At 38.7% G+C, this 26,838-nt stretch overlaps 1 protein-coding gene across 1 annotated transcript; it reads right to left on the reverse strand.

The window, feature by feature from the left end:
* Positions 1 to 97: 97 nt before the first annotated feature.
* LOC109680751 (guanylate-binding protein 3-like) lies at positions 98 to 25,293 on the reverse strand. Its single transcript, XM_074076545.1, is given in 13 exon segments — positions 98 to 748; positions 1,561 to 1,754; positions 2,086 to 2,188; positions 7,685 to 7,897; positions 9,121 to 9,401; positions 10,276 to 10,521; positions 11,790 to 11,986; positions 12,184 to 12,292; position 14,657; positions 15,012 to 15,139; positions 18,701 to 18,901; positions 20,277 to 20,385; positions 25,165 to 25,293. Coding segments are annotated over 11 exon segments (1,881 nt in total). The 5' UTR covers positions 18,891 to 18,901; positions 20,277 to 20,385; positions 25,165 to 25,293; the 3' UTR covers positions 98 to 529.
* Positions 25,294 to 26,838: the final 1,545 nt, after the last annotated feature.

The raw sequence follows: 26,838 nt of genomic DNA on the forward strand, positions 1-26,838 counted from the left end.
GAGGAAAGTGTGAATTTCATCAAACTCTTGGCATTCTAAAGTCTTGTCAAAATCATTCTTCCTTGCCCATAATAGAGATGAAATAAGAACTTCACAATTTTAATTTGTACAGATTTTATTTAAGTGATGTCACACACTTATTCTTATATTTCTGTATATTAAAATGTGTTTGTTGGTCACTTCTCACAAGCTCTCATCCTACGTTATCTCCATGGCTAAAGTATACAATGCAAATGTTTTCTCCATCTTGTCATGTGTCCTTTTGCTTTGCTGAAACATTTTCTAGAAATAATTTCAATATCTTCTAATTTGTCTCCCAATGTTTGAAATTAATTAAGTCAATCAAAATTAAGTTTGTCCTTATGGATATCAGGCCGTGATATTCTTTGATAATTGTTTTTTTTTACATTTAAACTTTTCATGAATGAAACTGCTAAGACACTTAAACATTAACAATGATCCATGGTATCCTGCTATTAAAGTAAAAAAACTTCATTTTATAAATTCCTTACTAGGAATTCTTGCACTATTATATATGTGGACTGAGTATTTTCAATCCTGCACCAAGTAATTTACCAGCCCCAGGTAGTACTGCAATAAATACAGTGCCAAGTGTATCAAGGAACTGTGAAAATATTGAGGGGCTCTTGTTTTTACTTATTTCAATCTCTTCTTGTAGTTGATTTATCTCTTTATTTAATTCCTCAGATTTCTGTTTAAATCCATCAATAAGAAGTTCTTCTTGCACCTATAAAAGAGAGTTAACTTTTGAAACTCTTCAATCATTAACAGTCAGAGTTTTGCACCTAACAACCTCTACTGAAGCACATGTGTCTATTCCCTTCCATCTTAGAAGGTTCTCTGATATTATAGACACCTGGATGACCCTTAGAGTAGTGGGAGTGTACTCTGCAAGGTTTTCACATCTATGAGATTTCCTCAACACTGTCTCACTGCAGGGTGGAGAGGAGTTTTGTTTCAACAGAAAGTATGCCATTTGGGAGAGAATGTGGGCTGCACTCTGATTCTCAACTCCAACAGGTGGCACAGTCAGAATCATCTAACAGACTGTGGCAAATGTTGACTTTGTGTAGAACACTGGTTATCAAGCTCTATGGGGACTCCAACTGTACAGGATGAATCAGGCAGATATGGAAACAAATGGAGCAATTTCTGAGCTTTCAACACTCTCCCTTTTCTATCAGGTCAAAGATGATACATTCGGACTAGATGAATCTACCTCATGTCTCTTTGATGGTCACACCAAGAATCAGAAGGACTAGTAGATTAAGGTCCTATTTAATTGAGGCTCAGTAAACATCCTTTAATGTCAACCAACATCAGCACAACACCTTAGGGGAGATTAGTTCAACCCTCTAAAGTCTAATGCTATTCAAGTAATGGAATCTTGCAGACTTAACAGGGATTCAGTAGGCTCCAGGAGTACTTGAGGTTTGCATTTTCCCTGGGAATCATTCCTGATCTAAAACCTTGGATCTCCCCTTCCTAAGGAACCAGGACACTCTTTGTCAGGCACTTCCAGGTCCTGTTGAGACTCACCTTCAGCTTGTGCTGCAGCATCCTTTCCTGCTCTCTCAGAATATTCTTCCTTTCCATTTCCCACTTCTCCTGCAGTTGAGCCATGTTTTCACGGAAGCTTCTCTCTTGAGCCTCTATCATTTCTTCTTGCTCCTTCTGTTTTTGTCTTAATAGCTCTTGTTCCTTCTCAGCTGCCTCTTTCCTGGTCCTCTCAGCTGTTTCACAATGGTTTTTAGACAGGAAAGAAAACAAGAGTCAGGCCTGATCTCTACCCTCCTGAACTAAAAGACCAAATTGATTTCCCAAGAAGGGAATCTCTTAATTTTCCCATTGGACATTGAAGCAGGATCATGATTCCCACCATGCGGGACCAGTACTGGCTGGCTGGCTGTGTGACCCCCAACTCCCCTATTGTTTCCAAATCCAGGAGAACCTGTGTTCCATAGAAGAAAAATAATTTTTCTTTCAAGAGAGTCTTCCTGTCTATTAATCAGAGGGCTTTTCAGGAATCATCTACCTCTCTGAGTGCAGTGCCCTCCCCTGTACCTGCGATGGCCTTCTCTCCTTCTGTGAGGGCTTTGTCTGACTGCAGGATGGATTTCTGTATAGTATCCTGGGACTTCAGGAAGCTCTGGAGAACCTCATTTGCCTGGGGAATCAAGAAAGAGCAAAACTATTTAGGCAGTGAAGATCTAGTCTTCTGATGAAGAAATTGTTTTCCATAAAATCTCAAAACTGACTCTGCTTCAGATCTCAGAGAGGTCCTTGAATTCCATGGCCACAATCAACCAAAAGTCTGAAAATGATATGTCATCTTTTTATGGCTGAATAATATTCCATTGTATGCATGTTTCATGTTTTCTTTATCCATTCATCTGTTGATGGACTCCTAGGCTGATTCTGTAACTTGGCTCTTGTGAAGAGTGCTGCTGTAAACATGCGGGTATAGGTGTCTCTATTGCATGCTGACTTATATTTCTTTGATCCTGATATAGCAGGATCATATGGTGGTCTTCTACCCTTCCTTAATGGGATAATATCTATATAAACTTCAATGTGTATCTCTTACCATCTGTACCAGGAAGCTTTCCTAAGCTATCTTCTTAGTTTTTCCATCTTTGTTGAGGTTGATTGACATAAGAATTCTATATGTTTAAGGTATACAACACGATGTTTAGATACATGTCTACATTGGAAAATGAGTACTACAAAAATTTTAATTTGTATATCAAGCACCTCATATAGTTACATTTTGCTGATGTGATAACAGTTAAGATTTACTCTCTTAGTAATTTTCAGGTATACAATATATTATTTTAACTATTGTTACCCTACTATAAATAGGTTCTCAGGACTTGCTCATCTCATAACTGTATATTTCTATCTTTTAACTAATATCTTCCCTTTCCCTCTGCTCTCAGGCACTGGTAATCACCATTATAACTATGTTAATATGAATTTGACTTGTATTTTTTTGTTTGTTTTCTCTCTCTCTCTCCTTTTCTTTCACCGTTATAATTTCACCTTACAGTGTTTGTGCTCTTGTAGCTGGCTTATTTAATGTGGCAAAATGTCCTCAAATTTCATCCATGTTGTCACAATTACCAGAACTTTATTGAAGCTGAATAATAATCCATACATATATATGTGATGTGTGTACATATATGGTATGGTATGTATATCTCTATATATCTATATAGATACATACCATACCATATATGTGGATACTATAACATATATGTGGATATACATGCATATATAATTATATTATTTAGTAGCAAAAGCATCATGGTAATGACATAAGAATAGATATATGGACCAGTGGAATGGCACAGAAAGCCAGGTCAGAAGTAGGCTTCATCCCAGGGATGCAGGGGTGGTTCAACATATGAAAATCAATAAACGTAATAAACCACATTAACAGAAGCAAAGACAAAAACAACTTGATCATCTCAATAGATGCAGAAAAAGCCTTTGATAAGATCCAACATCATTTCATGATAAAAGCTCTAAGAAAACTAGGAATAGAAGGAAAGTTCCTCAACATTATAAAAGCTATATATGACAAACCTACAGCCAGCATTATACTTAATGGAGAAAAACTGAAACCATTCCCTCTAAAATCAGGAACCAGACAAGGATGCCCACTATCTCCACTCCTATTCAACATAGTACTGGAATTCCTAGCCAGAGCAATTAGGCAAGAAGAAGGAATAAAAGGAATACAAATAGCTAAAGAAACTGTCAAAATATCCCTATTTGCAGACGACATGATCCTATACCTTAAAGACCCAAAAAACTCTACTCAGAAGCTTCTAGACATCATCAATAGCTATAACAAGGTAGCAGGATATAAAATCAACATAGAAAAATCATTAGCATTTCTATACACTAACAATGAGCAAACTGAAAAAGAATGTATGAAAACAATTCCATTTATAGGAGCCTCAAACAAAATCAAATACCTAGGTGTAAACCTAACAAAAGATGTGAAAGACCTCTACAAGGAAAACTATACACTTCTGAAGAAAGAGATTGAGGAAGACTATAGAAAGTGGAGAGATCTCCCATGCTCATGGATTGGTAGAATCAACATAGTAAAAATGTCGATACTCCCAAAAGTAATCTACATGTTTAATGCAATTCCCATCAAAATTCCAATGACATTCATTAAAGAGATCGAAAAATCTACTGTTAAATTTATATGGAAATACAAGAGGCCACTAATAGCCAAGGCAATACTCAGTCAAAAGAACAATGCAGGAGGTATCACAATACCTGACTTCAAACTATATTACAAAGCAATAACAATAAAAACAGCATGGTACTGGCACAAAAACAGACATGAAGACCAGCGGAACAGAATAGAGGACCCAGATATGAAGCCACACAACTATAACCAACTTGTCTTTGACAAAGGAGCTAAAAATATACAATGGACAAGTAGCAGCCTCTTCAACAAAAACTGCTGGGAAAACTGGTTAGCAGTCTGCAAAAAACTGAAACTAGATCCATGTATATCACCCTATACCAAGATTAACTCAAAATGGATCAAGGATCTTATTATCAGACCCCAAACTCTTAAGTTGATACAGGAAAGAGTAGGAAATACTCTGGAGTTAGTAGGTATAGGTAAGAACTTTCTCAATGAAACCCCAGCAGCACAGCAACTAAGAGATAGCATAGATAAATGGGACCTCATAAAACTAAAAAGCTTCTGTTCATTAAAAGAAATGGTCTCTAAACTGAAGAGAACACCCACAGAGTGGGAGAAAATATTTGCCAACTATACATCAGACAAAGGACTGATAACCAGAATATATAGGGAACTTAAAAAACTAAATTCTCCCAAAACTAATGAACCAATAAAGAAATGGGCAAGTGAACTAAACAGAACTTTCTCAAAAGAAGAAATTCAAATGGCCAGAAAACACATGAAAAAATGCTCACCATCTCTAGCAATAAAGGAAATGCAAATTAAAACCACACTAAGATTCCACCACACCCCTGTTAGAATAGCCATCATCAGCAACACCACCAACAACAGGTGTTGGTGAGGATGCAGGGAAAAAGGAACCCTCTTACGCTGTTGTTGGGAATGTAGACTAGTACAACCACTCTGGAAAAAAATTTGGAGGCTACTTAAAAAGCTGGACATCGATCTACCATTTGATCCAGTAATACCACTCTTGGGGATATACCCAAAAGACTGTGACACAGGTTACTCCAGAGGCACCTGCACACCCATGTTTATTGCGGCACTATTCACAATAGCTAAGTTATGGAAACAGCCAAGATGCCCCAGCACTGACGAATGGATTAAGAAAATGTGGTATCTATAAACAATGGAATTTTATGCAGCCATGAAGAAGAACAAAATGTTATCATTTGCTGGTAAATTGATGGAATTGGAGAACATCATTCTGAGTGAGGTTAGCCTGGCCCAAAAAACCAAAAATCGTATGTTCTCCCTCATATGTGGACATTAGATCAAGGGCAAACACAACAAGGGGATTGGACTATGAGCACATGATAAAAGCGAGAGCACACAAGGGAGGGGTGAGGATAGGTAAGACACCTAAAAAACTAGCTAGCATTTGTTGCCCTTAACACAGAGAAACTAAAGCAGATACCTTAAAGCAACTGAGGCCAATAGGAAAAGGGGAACAGGTACTAGAGAAAAGGTTAGATCAAAAAGAATTAACCTAGAAGGTAACACCCACACACAGGAAATCAGTGTGAGTCAATGCCCTGTGTAGCTATCCTTATCTCAACCAGCAAAAACCCTTGTTCCTTCCTATTATTGCTTATACTCTCTCTACAACAAAATTAGAAATAAGGGCTAAATAGTTTCTGCTGGGTATTGAGGGGGGGGAGAGGGAGGGGGCGGAGTGGATGGTATGGGAGGGGGTGGGGGCAGGGGGGAGAAATGAACCAAGCCTTGTATGCACATATGAATAACAAAAGAAAAATGAAAAAAAAAAAAAGAATTAACCTAGAAGGTAACACCCACGCACAGGAAATCAATGTGAGTCAATGCCCTGTATAGCTATCCTTATCTCAACCAGCAAAAACCCTTGTTCCTTCTTATTATTGCTTATATTCTCTCTACAACAAAATTAGAAATAAGGGCAAAATAGTTTCTGCTGGGTATTGAGGGGGGGGAGAGGGAGGGGGCGGAGTGGGTGGTAAGGGAGGGGGTTGGGGCAGGGGGGAGAAATGAACCAAGCCTTTTATGCACATATGAATAATAAAAGAAAAATGAAAAAAAAAAAAAGAAAGCCAGGTCAGAATGAAATTGGACCCCTGAATTACACCTCACATTAAAACCAGCTAAAGACGGATTAAAGAGTTAAGCATAATACCTGAAAATTTTCAATTCTTAGAAAAACTTTTGGGGAAAAGTCCATTGAAATTGGACTTTGTAATGATTTTTGGATTGAACACCAAAAACACAAGCAGGGAAATAGTGAGACTACATCAGACCAAAAAGTTTCTGCATAACGAAGCAAACAACACAATGAAAAGGTAATATATAGAATGGAGGAAAGTATTTGCAATCCATATATCTGTTAAGGGGTTATTATCCAAAGTATATAAGGAACTCATATAACTCAATAGAAAAAACCCAAATAACATGACTGATAAATGGAAAATAGACCTGGATAGACATTTTTCAACAGGCATCTGTAGAAGTGTTCAACATCACTAATCATTTCTGAACTATGAATTAAAATCACAATGTGATAATACTTTATCCCTGTTAGGATGGTTATTATCAAAAAGTCAAAATATAATAAATATTGCTGAGGATGTGAAAAAGGGAAACTTTTATTTTTTCTGGGTGGAATGTAAATTTGTGCAGCCATTACAGAACACATGAAAATTCCTCAAAAGAAAAAAATTCTGAGTTTCTAATGACTGCCCTATTAGCTTTGGCATTTTCTGACTGTGTCTCTTAGGCAACTTAAAAGTCATCTACATATTATATATTTCTAATGCATAAATGTAAAAGAGGGTAATAGCTAACATACACTCTGAAAATTAAATTGGCAATCTAACAAAATCACCTGAAACTATTCCTAGTACGGGAGATTGAATGCACAAGGTCTGCTAACCACTATGGTCCTTATCATCCTCATTGTTTCTTCATACCAGTTACAGTTGTCTTATAATAACTATCGTTACCAAAGTCAAGGAGCTGTTGTTTTGTCCACCTGAAGTAACATCTTTTCTTCATATTCTATTTATTTACTTTATTTAGCAGAAAAACTATTCTTTTTTTTAAAAAGAAAATTTCTCATGGTGCTGGAGATAGAACCCAGTCCTGCAGATGGGACTCATGCCACACAAGTATTCTGCCACTGAGCTATACCCCATCCCTAAATTTTCCCCCTTCTTTGATAAAGAAGAAAATGGTTTGTTTCACCTGGATTCTTGGCTCTAAATCCTCCTTGGGAAAATTATTTCTTATTAATTTAACAGCATCCAACTACCAGTAGACAAAAAAATGAAAAATACCAATGTATCTCCATACTATGCTTTCATTTCACAAGTGCTGCTATGGTTTTAAATTTTCAGAAGGAACAGCAAAGACTCTCTCACTATGCTCTTTGAATTGTACTCCTTCTTCCCCATTCCTCACCTTCACTCCTTTCCTGGGCACTAGCTGGTAGTCCTGCTCCACCTTCCTCTTGGCTTCTAAGTAGAGACTATGCCCTCCAGGAACAGAGAATGCTCCTCTGGAAATGCCTTCTATCAAGGGCTCTGAAAGCTTCTTCAGCTCATCCTGGCAGTATTTGATGGATGCCTCTTCATTCTTCAGGACAAAATCTTCCTTCTTTCTCTTTATGGTGCCCTGAAAATTTAATGTAAGGGAAAGACAATACAAAGAAACTGTTAGAGGAAGGTCCTTTTGTGATCCTCTTGGAAGAAGCAGTGTGACAACCACACAGTGAACTGGGACAGGGAAGGAGCCAGGGGACTTGATTAGTCCCATTCTGCTCAATTCTGAGTGACCTCTGGAGACCCTATTATCTCCCATGGTTTCAGGTAAAATACCTGTAAAATGATGGAGTTAGAAGATAGATGATCTATTTAGATGCAGGATGATTAACAGATATACAAACTCTAACAACGAACAGTAAAACATTAATTTTTGGCTGGAAGCAAAATTTCCTCAGAGATTGTGGGTTGTTATGGTTGAAAATACACACTTGGGAAACCAATCCCCTAGAGATGATTTAAGTGCGTCCTGAACAGATTTGAACCTTTCAAGAATTGTTTCAGTGATTGTTTAAGGTGTGAAGATACTGAAAGAGATACTTTTTGTTTATTTGTGCTTAAAAATTACAATTCATCTGGATTCCCTCAGGATGAACTAGCAGATTTGTTACTTTTAGGGCAGACCCAGACAGACTGAAAGACAAGCTTTCAGTGAGGGTGCCTTTGGAGAGTTGAATTAAAATGTCCCTGAGAGTTCTCTCTCTTGGTGTCCACACCCTTTATCATTTTAGGGCCTGTGAATCAGATGCTTGTTAATCCTGTGATTATATTATGTTAAATAGCACAGGTTGAGTTTAAGAAATGGAGAGTACCCTATTGGGCATTACCTAGTCACGTGAGCCCTTTAAAATGTCAGTTTTATCTGGCTGTGGCAGGAAAGGAAATCAGAAAGACTAGAAACAAGAGAAGGATTTGATGTGTCCTTGCTTGCTTGAATGTGGAGAGCGTGTCCTCAGATTGACTGCATGAGAAATAAGCCCATTCGGCTCCATGTTTTCAGCATCCGGTGCACTGAGCAGAGCACCCAGATAGCTGTGCTTGCATCTGACTTAAAGATCTCTGAGCTGATAAAATGATGCTGTTTGAAACTGCTAACCACATGATAATTTGTTTTGTGCAACGGAAAATAATGCCTTTTAGAGAAAGGGCACTGTAGCCTGAAGAGCTCTGTTACCCAGAAAAATCTACGTTCTTTCTATGATGAGAAGAACATGAACCATGGGATAAAAAAGATGGAGGCTAAACCTTACTCCAAAAGGGGAGGGTTCAGGAGGAGTAAATGCTAAGGTGTATTACCACCAGTCTCTTCTGGAACTCCTGATTTTCATCCTTGAAGGAGAGCTCCATGAAGGTCGCAATGGCTTCCCTCTCACAGGTTGTGTGCACGTCCAGCAGCTCCTGGAGAGTGTCTGTGGGAAGCCCCAATCTCTGCGCCATCTGCTCACCGTAGTGGTCGGCTGCCTTCTGCACAGCGGCTGTGTTCTCTTGGTGGGCCAGGGTGGTCACTGCATTCTCCATGCAAGGCACTGTTCCACTGTTGATGGCATCCACGTAGGTCTTCACCAGTGTCCCCAGCCCTGGATGACATATAGTAAGGGAATAAATGGAAACTTCTCATTAACGTTTTTTACAAACTTTAAGAGCTGGCCTATAAAACTCTCAAAAATCTGTTTATCTTAAATTTTCCTTCTCCTCCTACCTTTCTTTCTTTTTCTTCTCTTTTTCTAATTCCTACTCTTTCCATGTGATCTATAATACATTTCTGCTTAATACATCACTGTTCTTCATATATGCTCCTTCTTTTGTGTTTCTCATATTTAGCACATTACCAAATTACAACCAAGAGGTTTTAATCCTTCCTTGAAAAACTACTTTCCCAATTTAAATTAACAAAAAAAGAGTTTCTTATACAAGTACAGTAAATTACACAATTTGTGAGTTTTAATTTCAAATTTAAATGCTAGTCTTCTTTGAAAAATATGGTCAGAAATCAATGATAGCAACATGGAGTACTGAACCAAGTATGAGTCCATCTCAGGTTGGAGACTTCATGATTGCACAAGCCACATATCATGAAGTCAGCCCTATTTAAATTTGTTTCTGAAACAAACTGCAAGGGATTTATGGCCTGTTGTTTATTTTTTGACTGGTGTCAAATCAAAAAAGATCTTATATATTCTCACTTATCCCACGGGATTTCTCTTCATCTTTCAGGATTCTCTCCCTAGTGGCAGTTTGTACTTGTATCCTTAGTGTATTAGTTTTATGGCATTTTTTAGACCTCAATAAACTCTCATATATAAATGTGTAATTAAGAAACATGCATGATCACTTGCTTTTCCACGTTCCTTTACAGAAGCAAACAAAAATATTGACAAACCCTCAAAAGAATCATAGCTTTATCAAACATGCTAAACCTCAAGAACAGGCATTGAGACAAAAGTAACTCACAATTTCCAGTGACAATGATCCCCTCTCTCAGTGTCTTGGTCTTTCCCATGGTGAAGATATAGGTACAGAAATTTTTTGTTTGCACCTGGAAATTCCATTCCAGTTGATTTTCTGTAACATTTTCCATATGGCATAACAATTTTTTATCACTTGTAGGCCAGTCAAAGACAAAGCATTTCCGGACTGGAAAGAAATATCTGATACATTCTCTAGATTTGTTGGAATTTTGAATTCAGGGATTCCTTCCTGCAAAAAGAGTTCATACTGAACAGACATCCTGCAGACAATGTGATTGAAAACTTTTCTAACAACCTTTGTGTAACTATAAATGCTGTGTTTCATTCAATTACACAGAGAGCTCATGGTAATCTACCCAGCAGGGGAGTCAGTCATCTCAAGGGAGAAACCTAGGACTGGCTTCTGTAGTCCTTATGTTGTAGATATAGATAAACTATGCTTTAAAGGTTTGGAATAATTGATTAATTTTAAAAAAGCTGTCAAAAAGATGTTTCTGATACTGCACTTCCATGTCAGAAATGAGGCATAGGCTCTAAAGTAAAATAATGTTGAAAGTAGGGATAAGATGTTGCTGAGGAAAATGTCATGAAGGGAGATGATTCTCAAGTCAGTAAAAAAGGTTTCAAAATCAGAGCCAAAACTACACACAATGCAAATATGGTTACTGATTCCTTTAGCACAAACTCCAAAGTAAAGTTAATCTGCATGTGATTTGAAAACCTCTTGATTTCCTGAGGCTAGATTATATTGAAGTGGACATTGCCTTACAGAGATTCTGTGTCATAAATCAGCTTTTAAAAATAAATATTTGTTTAATGAATGAATAAATAAATGAATAACAATGGATATCAACACTAGGTACCACTGTTTATCTATTCTACTAAATAGAATCCATGTAGTAAAATTTTAACATTAATGAGATGACATATTGCATAAGGCTGTGATATTATTAAAATGGTGAAAGGAAGAATTTAACAGCATTTTGGGGGACCATATATCAGTTTTTCTCCAGGAAAAAATGTAATTTAACTAATATCCTTTCTCTGAAGGGTTTATCTATGTAGGTTAATAAAATAAAAGCAGTGAAATATGTTTGAAAAATTAGCTCATCAGACATTCCTGTAATTTGGAATTTATTCAATTCTAACTTGATGAGCTATTTATCTCAAAATAGAATATGAGGAGCAGTTAAGTAACAAATATTTGAACCTTTAGAAGTAGTAGCATTGATTCTAATCCACAATTTTTTCATGATATTAATGGGTCTAAAATCACTTGATAGAACATTTCTCCTAAATTTACTCAGGGAGTTAAATCTTAACCTCCAAAGATTTTCAACAAAAATTACTGAAATCATGACCACCTGTCAATCATCATTCACCATTAGCAAGAGCCTAATCCAATCTCAGATAAACATGTATGTCAAAGGCTGAACAGGGTTGAGTTGATCACAGTTCCCTGTTTGAACCTTTCCCCACCCAGGCAGGCTCTGATACCTGGAATCAACTTCAAGGCATTCTCCAAGTACTCATCTTCTGTGATGTCGTGCCCATCTAACTTCAGCTCCAGAGTGAAATCCCGAACAGCCCAGACAAAGTCTGGAAAGAAACTCACAAACTCTGCAGAGTCCTCTACTTCATCTGGTTTGGGGCTGCATTTTGTCCTTATTAGCTGTGTTAATTCAGTCACATAACTGGGATCACAGCTAAGGAATCTGAGACAACAAATCTTCCAGATCTCACTTAGAAACAAGTTTTGTAAACATTCCTTTTTCTCCTGTGTCCACTCTTACTTAACCAAGATAATTCAGTTAGAGCAAAGAAGAAATAGTCTCAGTTATCATTCTCCTAAACTCAATGAATCATGGAGGTTCTGTTCCTGGAAGGATACTGCAGCTGCTCCAGGGCCTGGTGGTTGATGGTGCCCATGCTGTTGTACACAAAGGTGCTGCTCAGAAGCACGGCCAGGGCAAAGATCCACGAGTCATTCTTAGTGTCACCTTAGACAGCACACGAGAGCGAGGGACTTAGGGGTCCCTCTTCATTCACTCATTTGCTTGTGCATTCATTCTTTCTGCTGTTCTAGTGCTGAATCCAAGGGAAATAACGTATCTCGAAGATAATGCTAAATGCAAATCTCATTATTGATTTAATATTGAATCTTTATCAGAGATTAGCAAGTTAGCTATCGAGACAAATGAAGTTCTCCATGTGTGTAAAATATTTTATTAATTGCCTACCACATGGTAGGTATCCATTAATAAGTGGGAAATTATTTTATCAAGAACTTCATCTTGATCATGGCAGTAGTAAGGACACAAATGCTGTTCAATTAAGTTCAACAACTCCACATTGGGTCTCTGACAAAATCCAGACCTACATTTGGTTTTCTGGATATAAATTTCCATGTACCAGTCTTGTCCCTTAGCAAGGGGACTTTTGGCAGTGGCAAATAAACATGTCACATTTTAATTTTAACCAAATTTTTTTTGCCTGGAGTGGATGTAAGAATGTAAAACAAAAAAAAGTAAAGAGGTAAGGCTCATAAATAGGAAAAATTACTCTGGAAATTTAGCACAAGAACTTCTTCCAGGAGTAAGTTGAAAATAGATGAGCTTAGAGTTGATAGAACACAGACTTGTGGAGTTGAATGTAGGATAGGCCAAGGAAGAATTGTTACAGCCCAAAATATTCAGGTATTGCAGAGTTATTTTTCTGGACTGAACCAAAGCATGTAAGAATGGAAAAGGAGTCTGGGAATAAGATTTATGGACAGCTTTGAAATAGATGCAGATTTCCCCACACTGCTTTGTAAATTGTGAAATCTTCCATGAATTCTGCCACCATCAGTTTATATTTTGTTTTGTTTTCATCTATTGACAATACAAGTCTATTATAAATCAGCAGTCTGTTTTGGGTGTATATTTAGATGATAATTGACAATTTTAACACTGATTTTCAAATTCAGAATTTCTTTTTTTTTCCTTTTTCTTTTTATTATTCATATGTGCATACAAGGCTTGGTTCATTTCTCCCCCTGCCCCCACCCCCTCCCTTACCACCCACTCAGCCCCCTCCCTCTCCTCCCCTCAATACCCAGCAGAAACTATTTTGCCCTTATTTCTAATTTTGTTGTAGAGAGAGTATAAGCAATAAAAGGAAGGAACAAGGGTTTTTGCTGGTTGAGATAAGGATAGCTATACAGGGCATTGACTCACATTGATTTCCTGTGTGTGGGTGTTACCTTCTAGGTTAATTCTTTTTGATCTCACCTTTTCTCTAGTACCTGTTCCCCTTTTCCTATTAGCCTCAGTTGCTTTAAGGTATCTGCTTTAGTTTCTCTGTGTTAAGGGCAACAAATGCTAGCTAGTTTTTTAGGTGTCTTACCTATCCTCACCCCTTCCTTGTGTGCTCTCGCTTTTATCATGTCCTCATAGTCCAATCCCCTTGTTGTGTTTGCCCTTGATCTAATGTCCACATATGAGGGAGAACATATGATTTTTGGTCTTTTGGGCCAGGCTAACCTCACTCAGAATGATGTTCTCCAATTCCATCCATTTACCAGCGAATGATAACATTTCGTTCTTCTTCATGGCTGCATAGAATTCCATTGTGTATAGATACCACATTTTCTTAATTCATTCGTCAGTGCTGGGGCATCTTGGCTGTTTCCATAACTTGGCTATTGTGAATAGTGCCGCAATAAACATGGATGTACAGGTGCCTCTGGAGTAACCTGTGTCATAGTCTTTTGGGTATATCCCCAAGAGTGGTATTGCTGGATCAAATGGTAGATCGATGTCCAGCTTTTTAAGTAGCCTCCAAATTTTTTTCCAGAGTGGTTGTACTAGTCTACATTCCCACCAACAGTGTAAGAGGGTTCCTTTTTCCCCGCATCCTCGCCAACATCTGTTGTTGGTGGTGTTGCTGATGATGGCTATTCTAACAGGGGTGAGGTGGAATCTTAGCGTGGTTTTAATTTGCATTTCCTTTATTGCTAGAGATGGTGAGCATTTTTTCATGTGTTTTCTGGCCATTTGCAAACTCAGAATTTCTAAGTCTGTGCCTTCCTCTCCTCCCTACCTTTTGCAGTAATGGAAGCCAAAAATCTACTTTCAATGTAGACTCAATACAATTAGGAGAAAAGATTGATTGCAACTAATACTATAAAGACATACCATAAATTATCAATTTTCAATATTTGGGGTGAGTGTTATTCATGCTTTTAGTCAGTACAGAATTCATTGCCAGAGTTCAGAGACTTAGATCAAAACCTTAAAGATGAAACCGAATTTTATTTAAGCAGAGTCCTTCATTGAAACCCCATTTTCATGGTTCCTACCTGCAACCCATCAGGCCCATACACTCATTGATTACAGCTTTCTCCATGGATCTAATCTAATGACTGGATCAGCATCTTTCTGCATCTGTATTACCTTGGACTGATCACACCCCACATATCTTGTCTTCACAGCCAGGCTCCTGGTCTTTATCTTGTTTACTGTTATGCCCACAGCTGTTAATACATATTTGTGAAATTACATCATAAAGAAGATCTAACCCTAACATATCAGGAGATGGAAGTTTGAAGATACAAAGTTTAGCCTCATGATTCATGATTAGATTTTCATTTTACAGGAATGTGTCATAGAAATTGAATTGAGGAATAAATTTGTCAGTAAATGTATAATCAAGAGCAGAGAAAATCTTCTGCCTCACCTTTTCCACATCACCCAGGCTCTCAGTATCAAGAAGGACCAGTGTGTGGTTTGGCTTGGTGCGGTGGGGCAGGCACCACATCCAGATGCCCTTGGTTTGAGACCTCACAGTGAATCCGAGGGGGAAGCCTGCAAGGGAAGAGGAGAAACACCAAACCGTCATAGCAGAGACCATGCGTTCATGGTTACATTGGGTAATGTGGTAGGAGTATTTAGCAATTGGCAAGGAAAGTGTGTGCTAATGTATTAACATGGGTAACTAATTTAGTGTTTATTAAAAACTTTCTCAAGAAATGTTTTATGCCCTCTGTTCAACTCATACTTCCAAATGCTCAAAGTATGTTAAGTTACAGAACTAGTGTAAACTTTGTTAACATATGTAATTTTACATGACTGTGAAGAGCTCTCATGTCCTGTATCTTCTATTAGAATTCAATCAGTGGGAAGCAACAGAACCTGACCCCACAGCAGGCATGTGTCTCTTATCTTTCAACCTAGCCTGCCACAGCATCCCAAGGGCCTTGTTCTATCTCAAGTCAGGTTCTTTTCATGTATCTCCATCCAACATTTCTGCTCTTGGCCACATCATGGCATCCACTCTTGCTTGTCTCTTCTGGGTATGGAGGTACTTATGTGTACTGTGTGCTTCTTTTGCAACTCACCAAGTACTTTCTCACTGTTTATTGGATCCCTTCATAATTTTTATGCCTTTGTACAGGGGATATTAAATGTTCTTTAATTACCTGATAGTGGATGCCGTAGTTTGGATCTAGAATATTCCCCAAGGGCCCATCTGTCAATGCCTTGGTACACAGTGTGGTGCTTTTGAGAGGGGATAGAAACTTTAAAAAGTAGGCCCTGTGGGAAGTCTTCAGGTTATTAGGGGCATGCCCTTGAAGGAGATTGTAGGATCTGGGTCTTTTCCTCTTTTATTTTGTCTTAGTGGCTCACCATGCAATGAGTAGTATGGTTCTCTCATGTACTCTGTTCTATGTATGCTGCCTCACCACAGACCAAAAAGCATTGGGGTCAATCGATAATGGGTTGAAACATCCAAAACTGTGAGCCAAAGTAACCCTTTTGTCTTTATGCCTGACTTATCTCAGATATTTGTAATACTGATGGAAAGCTGATATAGTAGGTCATTGGCATCCTGCCAGGACCTATAAGGCTACATTGGGGCTTGTTGGTTTCTCACCCCCCTTTCCTCCTTTATTTTATTCCTTTTCTTACTCAGTTTCAAGCAAATAATGAGCTTCATTGCCTCATCTGGGGATATAACTGAAGGGAAAGCAGGAAAGACACCTATTGGCATTTCTTTTCAAAGGCTTAAACCCATAGTACAGAGGATTTGAGGACCAACCCTTGGAACCACCAGATGATGTATCCTACCCAATAGTTCAAGATTTTTCTCACGTGGCATATAAGAATACTTCCTTCCTTAAGTGGGAGTAAAAATAGATGTCATAATGTTCCTACAGGATCGTGGTTCAACACAACTAGGGCTCCCTGTGTGAGGTACACAAAGAGGGCATACAGTTTCCACTTTTCAATACTGTGGTAGGATCGCATTGCTTGCTGGTTAATATAGGGACAGCCCATTCCCAGTGATGCCAGTTGTAGAAACCATGAGGGGTGATGAGAGATCATTATACTTAGTTACGTGAAGTATCAACAAAACAAAGCAAGTCACCCACAAGAGAGAGAAGCAGTGACCTGGTCCTGCTCATGGAGCTTGATTGCAAGTAAGTCTTTTATTTCTGTTCTTCCTATGTCATGGGAAGGGCAAGAGTCACAGTTCAGATGTTTAAAGCACTTTAAGACCATAGACTCTCTTAAGAAAGCACTGGGAAGTTGCATCATTGTTATTTGACATCATCTTGAGCAGAAAGTAAAAACAATACTATTAACACCTCCATTAATATCTGCTTCTTAAGGACTCCCCAGATCCTTAAAAATGACAGGAATTTATTTGATCTAGACAAGGAAAAGGGTCTTCCCCTGAGTAATGTTCAAGAATGTCCCAAAAAGAAAGATAAAGGCAAATGCTTGTGTCTGAGGTGCTGGAAAATAGAAAGCTAAAAGAGGCAAGAGGAAATCAAAGTAAAGCGAAGGAGGTAGAAAGATAACTGGAGGCACAGAAGGTAGGAGAGCAGAGAGAACAAATGAGGAGGAGGAGAGAGAGAGAGGTCAGTGGGTGGAGGCTCTTCAGAGTTTAGTAGACTGAGTGTCAATAATGGCACTGGGCCTGTTAGCTGGAGAGGAAGAGGAAAATGACCTGTAGGATCTTTAAAGGGAGAAACACCAAATAGTATCACGGTAAAATTGTCCCAACAGTCAGTGCAAGCAAAAGAGACAACTTGATGGGAAAAACACAAATTTTATAAACCAGAGAATACAAATATCAAAGGTGTTTATGCTTATTTATAGTGAGATAATATCATGCAACTAGTCAGATCCACAGATCAGAAAGTTAAGCACTTTTCTTATGTTACTAAATTTTTGTAGGATGTATAGCACCATCAATTACTGATGACATATATGTAAATTGTATGTAAAATTTCAAATGGTACATTAAATCGTTTTAGTATTAGTTAGAAAGGTGAAAGTCATACACCTATGGTCCAGAAATTCCATTTCTGGGTATGTGGCACAAGGGAAGTTTGCATATGAATAAATAATACTCTTGGCAACATTATTAATTAAAGATAAAAATGGAAATAACACCAAAATTCATCATCAATAAGTGGATAAATAATTTGTGGTATCCTGAGACAACAGCATAGTATAAAGTAGTGAAAATGAATAAACAATAGTACATGTGGCGACTAGAGGAAACTTATAACTTCTTTTGGAGCAAAAGAAGCAAGGCACTAATAACACATAAACTATAATTTGCTTTCTATAAAATTTAATTACCAAGCTAAGTTGTATTCTAGAATGCATAATGAACTATAGAACCATTTTTTTAATGCAAGAGTGGAAGAATTGTGCCCTGAAAAATCAAAATATTGGTGAGTTTTAGGGAAAGTGTGAGAGGCTGTGACCTGGACTTTGCAGAGTTGCTAAGATATACTTCTTGACCTAGATAGGGATTAAACAGGTGTCTGCTTCATATTTCTGAACTCCATCATACATATAATAACTACACTATGTGCTCCAGTGGTGATAATTTACTAAATATTTTCTACGAAGTAGTGAAAAAAGAAAGAAAGAAGGAAAGGGAGAAAGAAAGAAAGAAAGAAAGAAAGAAAGAAGACCTAGAAGATAGCCCAATTTGAATACTAGAAGATATACAGGTATCCTACTTATTATTTGTCCACCCTCTTTTTCAAAGAACACATTGCACTGTATTTGTGGGTTCCTTGGGATAAGTGTGTAGCTTGGGGGAATGATGCAGGAGAAATGAAGGCAGTACCTGCTGGATCTCAGCTCCTGAACAGGTGAGGGGTGGATGGAATCAGGAAGAACAGTGGGTTGGATCTTTTGATAGGGTTGGAGAGCTCTTTGTTAATGGGTTAAAGGGGGAGAGTCTATGGATAGGTTTGAGGTTATAAATGTGGTGATAAATGAGAAATATTCTTCAGTGGGAGGGATTAGTCTCCCATAAAAATGGCCCTAGAGAAGGTGTGATCAACTTGTTTTATCATTTTTCCAAGCAAATGGCCCCTGTTCCAGGATCATACTCACCACTGTTCTGTCCAGCAAGACGATTCATGATGTAGGATTTTCCTGTACGACACAGCCCAACAATGGCCACCACTACCAAAGGTTGAGATATCTTTTCAAGAATCCTTAAGGCTTCTGAATTCACCATCAGCTGCTCCCTCATGTTTTCCACTAGACAAATGGGGGCCCTCATGGTAGATACAGATGGCATGGTTCCTGAAACTTAGAAAAGCCACTTATTGGAATGCATAATCTTGATGTCATTTCTCCTGGTTATTTAAGGCACGTGCATATCAATTTTCTGCTTGTGAAGTAAGGACACCAACTCTCTACATTTTGTATGCTTCTAAAGGAAAACAGTCTAGCATGTCAGAGCCTGTCAGAGATACCTTATGCACACTGACTTATGACTCCTTGACAAGAATGACTCTTTAAAAGCTTGCTGGGCTTTTAAAGAATGCAATGAGAAAAGCAAGGTACTCATGACAGAGTCATGACACCAGTGACATTTTGGGATAAGTGGACACAGAATGCAACATGAAAAAGTTGAAAAGTGATTTGGAAAAAGTTCCAGACATTCCAAAACAATTTGATGTTTCATTAATTCATTGAGTCTTTATTATCTGCTATATACTAGACACTATTCTTTTTTTTTAATTTGCACTCTGCAAGGAACTGTCATTTTATTTTTTAAAAATTATTCATTTATTCACATGTACATATGTTGTTTGGGTCATTTCTCCCCCCTGCCCGCTCCCCTACCCTCTTTCCCCCTCCCCCCTCAGTGCCAGGCAGGTCCTGTTCTACCTTTATCACTAATTTTGTTGAAGGAAAGATACAAGCATAATAAGGAAGACAGAGCATTTTTGCTAGTTGAGTTAAAGATAGCTATACAGAAATATTCCTAGCATTGCTTTTGTACTGGAAACTATTCTATGTTTCCATTTTTAAGGAGGATATAAATTCAAGTGGGGGAAAAGGTAATAAGGCAAATATGTGAAGTATATGAATATGAATGTGTGTGATAATGGTAATTCTTAGACGGAAATGAGCAGGTAATGAGGGAGGGATATTGGGTCTGAATTTACATTTACAGTAGCCTGAGAAGTGTTACGTGAGAATGGGGGAAGTTGAACATTGTCATTGACTTTGATCGCGATAGTCAAGAAAACACTGAGAACAGGAGGAGGGAGGCTGGAAGATTCTACCCCAAAGGAGAACCTTGCAGGGGTGCTGGGGTTTGGCTCTTCAGTCTTAGAAAGGGCTTCCTCCCCATTCTGCCACGGAGCATGTTTGGACAAACTCATCAGCTTTCATGCAGGACTCTGCCGCACCTCTTGGTGGAAGCCCAAAGAGGAGCAGCAGCACATTCTAGGGTCCCCTTGCAATCACCTCTGCAAAGTAGATTCTGAACCTGTCCATAGTGAAGTGTTGGGAGGACCAGATGCCATCCCACCACTAACAGTGAACTCTATGGTTTTTGCCCACTGGCCAGTGTGAGTCTGCACCCTCATAGTGGAGTGTGCAGTGAGCAACATACTGATGTTGGTGGCTGAAGGAAAGGGGCTTGGAAGACCAAGTTTAGGAGCTGACTCACCTGGCACTGCAGGTAGGGGAAAGTTCTCAGATGCCTTCTTTCACTCCTTGAGCTGCCTCCTGTTGCTGGTTCCTTGGAAAATCCACTGTTCTTCTTAGAAGCTGAAAATCTAACAGGGTATTACAGCCATCCAATTAGGACAAGTTGAGATGAAAAGACCTGGAATGGAAACTGCACTCCTTCCTTGCTGACTTGACAGTTGAGATTTCTGCACTATTTCTTAATGGGCAGGAAAAGGGAATATGTGAGATGAGTTGTTGGGGGAAGACAGTCACTGGTCTCCTTCAGCCCTTTCTGAAATTCCTCTGCCATTTCTACTCAGAGAGTGAGCCAACAGTTTCCCTATTCACTTGGCCTTTAAATCTGGTAATCTTAGCCTTGTGACAAACCGTTGGTTGAACCACAGGTTACCACCCCACACTTGTGGGCATTCTGAGTCCCATGGAAACCAGTTCCATTGACCTGCAAAGTCAATGATGGGGAATATCCCACATCCTTTAGCAACAGTTAGTGGGTGGGGCCCCCAGAGCCAACCTCAGCATGGCGAGTGTGGTAAGGCAAGTATAAGTGCCTTGTTTTCACATGACTCTCTACAAGCTTTCTCTTTTCACATTTGTACACAGCATAAGGGCTGGCTCAATTTAACTTAAACTTTTGAATTTGTGATGCAATACCAGATTTCACAGTTAGAAAGTACCCACTCCAAATCTTCTTAGTTCAATTTAAGGGAAAAATATGATATTTTGAATGACAATTCTTTCTTTCCATAATTGAAACAGCAAAGGAGAAACCAGGATCCACACAACCAGCATCCAGTGACTGACTGTCTGTGGTGTTTCCCAGGATGAACACTGAGAGAGGGCCAGTGGTTTTCTTTCAGTGCCTCTTGGATCTAGACAAGGACATCAGCAGAGTGACCTTCTGCTTCCCTCCACTGTGTTTCTGAATGCTGGGGGAACCAATCTCCTACCCATGGAGCAGGAGAGAACAATACTTAACAGCTGAATTCCAGGTTATGAATCCCTGCAAAAGCAGTGACTGGGTGTCTGCCAGCTGTACCAACCTTTCCTCTTCTCCTCCTGTATTTAGCAGGGTGAGGGGAAACAGAAATTGCAGCTCTGGCCTGACACAAATCTTCTCTGATTACCCTTAATACTGGTTGTTTTAGCCCTTTGTCTCTCATTTCTTTGAAACACTATTCTGCTGTTAGCATCCCTTTCTGATCTTCATCCAAAGCCGTCATCTTCACAATGGTAAGAAATATAGAGAAAGCTGTAATTTCTGGTGTAGCCAGCTAGTGAAGCACAACAGGCAAACCTGGCAGTAGAGCTGTTAGCCCTGAGTAGCTCCTTTCCTGCCTGGCTAATAGAACCCTGGCATGACACCATCTCTCTCTCTCCCAAGAGGGCTTTCCCTCACTCCTGGGGAAGTGTGTAGAATGCTCAATGAAACTTTCTTTTTGAACAAAGTTAGTTCTATTGTGTAGAACTAACTTTGAGCTTTATGCATAAAGTAAATGTAAAACACAAATCAGTTTCATGTTTATACTTGATCCCCATACCTCACTATATATGTATATTGGATTAAAAATAATCCAAAATATGAAAAAGTCTGAAATCAGAAACACTTCCTAGCATTTTAGACAAAGGATCCTCAACCTGCATACAATGAGACTACAGGAAAATAATGGGATTTAATCTTTTTGGAAAGAAATTACCCACCACAGGGTCAATGGGGGTCTTAAGAACTCAATTCATTTCAGTTATAAAGAGTGGCCTTCTCTTCTGGTGTCTCAGACTGGAAACGTATGTATAATATCCCTTCAATTTGGACCTGACACCTTGTTTTTCTTAATCGCTACAATTTCTACCAAAGAAGACCAAGACATGGTTCAAGAATGCTTTTCTTTTCCTGGTGGAGAGGAGGGCTTCTTGGAGATCCTGTCGGATTCAATGCTAAGACATTAACTCCTCCAGGTATGTGAATCAGTGATGCAAGCAATTCTTCAGGGATTAGGAATGGATTTTTCATCAGTACAAAGCCTTATCACTTAATTTTTAGGTCATCTGCTGTCTATTCTTCCCTCATGAAGAATGAGACTTAAGAGTGTGATAGTGATATGGTGGTGACAACTGTCACCCCCATGGATTTCCAGAGTTCATTTGACTGATCTGGCTGATGAGGTGGGTCCTTCTTCCCTTACCACTCCATGTGCCTTACTCTGGAAGCTGTACAAAGGTTGAAGGCGATGACCTTTCCTGATAGAGGAGGACCATACTTGGGTCCAGGGTATTGGAATAGCTGCATTCCCCTAAACAAGTTTTTTTTTTTTTGGTTGGGCCTGGGGCTTGAACTCAGGGCCTCATGGTTGCTAGGCAGGCACTCTACCACTTGAGCCACTATGCCAGCCTTAAACAAGTTTTTAAAAATGAGAATTCAGTTCCTAAAATGACTGGTACCAGATCTCAGGTCAATTTTCAGTGTACCTTATCTAGATCAATGATGTTATACATCCAGTGTTAAATGTCATTAAAATCATCACATTACTGATGTGTATAGTACAAACTGTATATGTTCTTCATGATTTTATTTTCCTCTCAACTCAGTCATATCTAGCAGGCATCCTGGAGGTAAAGCTAGCATACTCAGCCTCCATCTCCTAGCCATAGTTTGCTGGGTCTTTAAGTGTCCATCAAAAATAATACTAAAGAAACTAGAGTTACCTAGAGTTACCTTGGCCTTAAAGATATTATTATGCATGTGATGATCAGATGATAGGGTACCTGAGAAGCCACACAGCCACATAATTTATTACTAACTGCATGCACATATCATTAATGTTCTCTGTTTCTGGTTAGGTCAAATTCCTCATGTAGTGGATTTGATCAATTATATATGTTCACAGATTTCTCCTTGATCTCATGGAATGATTATATCTCCCCAGTGGATTACAAGGTATCTGACTTGCTCTGCAAATGAATTGTGGGTGGAATGGTCAGAGTTATTAAAGACATTTCTTGCCTCTGTAAGATGTGAATACTAATAATAGCTACCTTATTGGGTATACAAAATATAATATTATGTAACATTCCTGGTACATTTCAAACCTTACCTGGATCATAGTAAATATTGTATTAAGTATTTGGTTTTTAAGAAAATTAAGTATCTCACCAGGTAATAAGAATAGAATTCTAAATGCAAGTGAGGGATTGACTTTGGGTAGAATTGGTTACATGGATCTCAACTAAGAGTCAACTTGGATGAGAAGGAGACAAGGACCTATGGGAGCAAGGAAAGGCAGACAGGAGAGGAGGACGAGCAAGCAAGAGAACAGCAGTGGGAAGATGCTCATAGGGAAGGACCAATTGAGAATGAATCAGACCAGGAAACCCAGACTTGCCCTGGGATGTCACAGCATAGATGCAGGAGACAGCTCAGCAGGGGTCTAGTCCCAGGGTTCTTATCACTTACTTCCTGTAAGACCTGGAAACAGAACTTCCCTCTGTAAGTCTTTCTTTTACTGTTGTGCTGGGTGGGGATACATAGTAGCATTTACAAAAATTCTTACAGTATATCAAATATATAATACTTGAATTCACCTCTCCACCATTTTTTCTTATCAATATTATGAATAAAACAGCTCCTGCCTGTTTCATTTCTATAAGGCTAATAACAAACAGACTCAATAAATAATTTTTAAATTTCCCAGGATGACTCTAACATTTCTGTAATGAGCAAGTGAGACAGTGAGGCATGATGTAATAGGAATCAATTATGTCCTGTAAGTGGTAATTACCAAGGGAATTAGAGAATATTTTTGTCAGGAAAATGTTTTATTGGTGTCTTCATGGACTTTGTATGTAGAATCGTTGTTCTTTTTCTGTAGTTGTTGGGGCACAGAATTATAGAACAAAACATGGGTCTTAACTACTGTATTAGATTCAGGAGAAATTAAATATTTCTTCCCCTTACAAATGACTTTTAAGGAAGCACTGCAAAAAGGTCAATAAGCTTACAAATATTTCTCTCTTCTTTTTCTCTTTACTTTTCCTGCAATACTGCAATGCAGTATGCAGGTATCTGAGCCAGGAAGCTTTAAAATCCAAGTTAAATAAGTAGGAGACAGTTGATTAGGTCATGTACATGATCAGAGGTTTCCAAAGTTACTGCCAACGAGGCATGTGGAGGGACAGTTAAAACTGCTCCAACCCTGGTTTTCTCTAAGTACCGCAGCTGTACTGATGCAGTTCTTGAATGGACTGTACATTTGAAACAACACAGATACACTCATAGGCTTAGACCTTAGAGTGTTTTTAATATTTTCTTAGCTAGAGTGAAAGTGAAGGAGTCCACATAATTCAGCTGGGAAAAATCCAGGGAACAGTGCATGTGGACACCACAAGGATGAGCAAATCAGGCTTTTAAATATTTAAACTTACTAAGGCAAGGACCATCTTCTCTCTCTTTCCCAAATCCAGGCAGGGGACAGTAAGGGAACATGTGAAGATTGGAGGGGGAGGGATGTAGGAGGAGCCTGCAGGACCACCTCTGCTCTGCCAGGGCCTAGGATTTGGTCCCTGTTGTCAGGAAAGACTTCAGCCCATACTGGGCAGACGTGAGAGGGACACAGTCCCTGTGTCCCAACCAGGGCTCCTTTGCTCAGCCCTTTGGATGCTCTAGAAGAAACAGCTCTTTCTGGGGCTTCACAGTTGCCTCTGAACCAAAAGGAGACTGGGCTGTCTGGAGCACAGAGTCCCAGGGGGCTTCCCTCTGGCCTCCCACTGCCTTCCATAATCACACCCCTTGCCCCAAGTCACTAGGGAGCTTCTTTTTTTACTGTTCCTTAAGGGAAATGCATGTGGGAGATCCAGTTTCGCAGAGAACTCACCTGGCTTTGTAGGCAAGAGGCAGGTGCTCAGCTGTCTTAGCTTGGTTTCCTCTGAGACTGGCTATCAGGACAGCACTGTCTGAGAAGTTGAAAATAAACAGGATATCTTAGCCCTGTACGTAAGTGCTGGGCAAGAGAAAAACTGAAATTGAAAGTACCCTCATCTTGCCTAATTAACCATTGACACTTTGGCACTGTGAGCAGTTAGTCATGACAAGGGAGCAAGGGAGTTTGTGGGATGAGGGAGGAAAGTTCACAGTCTTCCAAATGATTTGACAACCTGAAAAGAATACAAAACATAAAGAAAACAAACCAAGCACAAAGGAACAAAGAGTCTAGTGGATTCTCCAAACAACACTGACATTTATTTGGGAATTGCAGAACATCACAATGGGAATAAGCCTGCCCTAGTGAAGTACAGAATTAAAAGAAGTTAAGACAATGCGAAGTTTTTTTTTTTATTCTTAAACTAAATTTATTTTTAACCCATGCATAATAACAAATACATAATACATATTAATCAGGTAAGTTGATGTTTGCAAGCATGTACAAATTGTATGCATCATGTCATGTATAAATCAGGTTAAATGTATCAATCTCCTCAAACATTGAACATTAGCTTAGGGTGAAAACTCAAAAATCCTTTCTTTTAGCTTTTGAAAATGCAAAATATTTTATTCATCTATAATCATCCCACTGTGCAGTAGTACACAGAACTTCTCTTATCTAACTGTAACTTGTACCCACTGATCAATGTTTCCCTTTCCCTTCCCCCACAATGGGAAGTTTTTAAAGACAAAAAAGAGGAGGATTACATAAGATGTTTTGAAAAAATTAATAGTTGGCCACAATGTCTATGTTCCAGCATATTCCCTATTTTTTTCTGTTGTAGTTTGGAAGCTTCAGGCCTTATATTAAGATCTTTGATCTACTGTGAATTGCTATTTGTACAGAGTGAGAGATGTGGATCTAGTTTCAGTTTTCTGCATACAATTATCCAAGTTTTTCCAGAAACATTTGTTAAAGCGGCTGTCTTTTCTTCAACATGTTTTGGGTACCTTTGTGAAAAATCAGGCGGCTGTTGCTGGGTTTTGTTCTGTTCCATTGATCTTTATGTATGTTTTTGTGCAAGTACTACGTTGTTTTCACTGCTATGGCTCTGTAGTATAGGTTGAAGTCGGGTATTGAGAAACCTCCACTGTTGCTGTTTTTGCTCAGAATCACCTTGGCTAATCACACTCTCTTGTGCTTCCAAATGAATGTTAGGGTTGGTTTTTCAATCTCCATGTGGAATGTCATTGGGATTTTGATGTGAATTGCATTGAATTTATAGATTGTTGTTGCTTGTGTAGCTATTTCACAATTTTGATTCTGCTGATCCATTAGCATGGAGAGTCTTTCCATCTTCTGATGTCTTCTTCAGTTTCTTTCTTCAGTGGTTTATAGTTTTCATTATAGTCATCTTTCATGTCCTTTGTTAAATTTATTCCCAGTTATTTTATTTATATTTTGAGGCTACTGTGAATGGAAGTGTTTCCACAATTCCTTTCTTAACCTATTCATTGTTGGTATGTAGAAAATCTACTGATTTTCATGTTGATTTTGTAACCTGCTACATTAACAAAAATGTTTATCAGATCTAGTTGTTTTTGGTGCAGTTCTTAGGGTCCTTTA

This window comes from Castor canadensis, chromosome 6, assembly GCF_047511655.1.
Source record: "Castor canadensis chromosome 6, mCasCan1.hap1v2, whole genome shotgun sequence".
In the NCBI taxonomy this organism is placed as follows: Eukaryota; Metazoa; Chordata; class Mammalia; order Rodentia; family Castoridae; genus Castor; species Castor canadensis.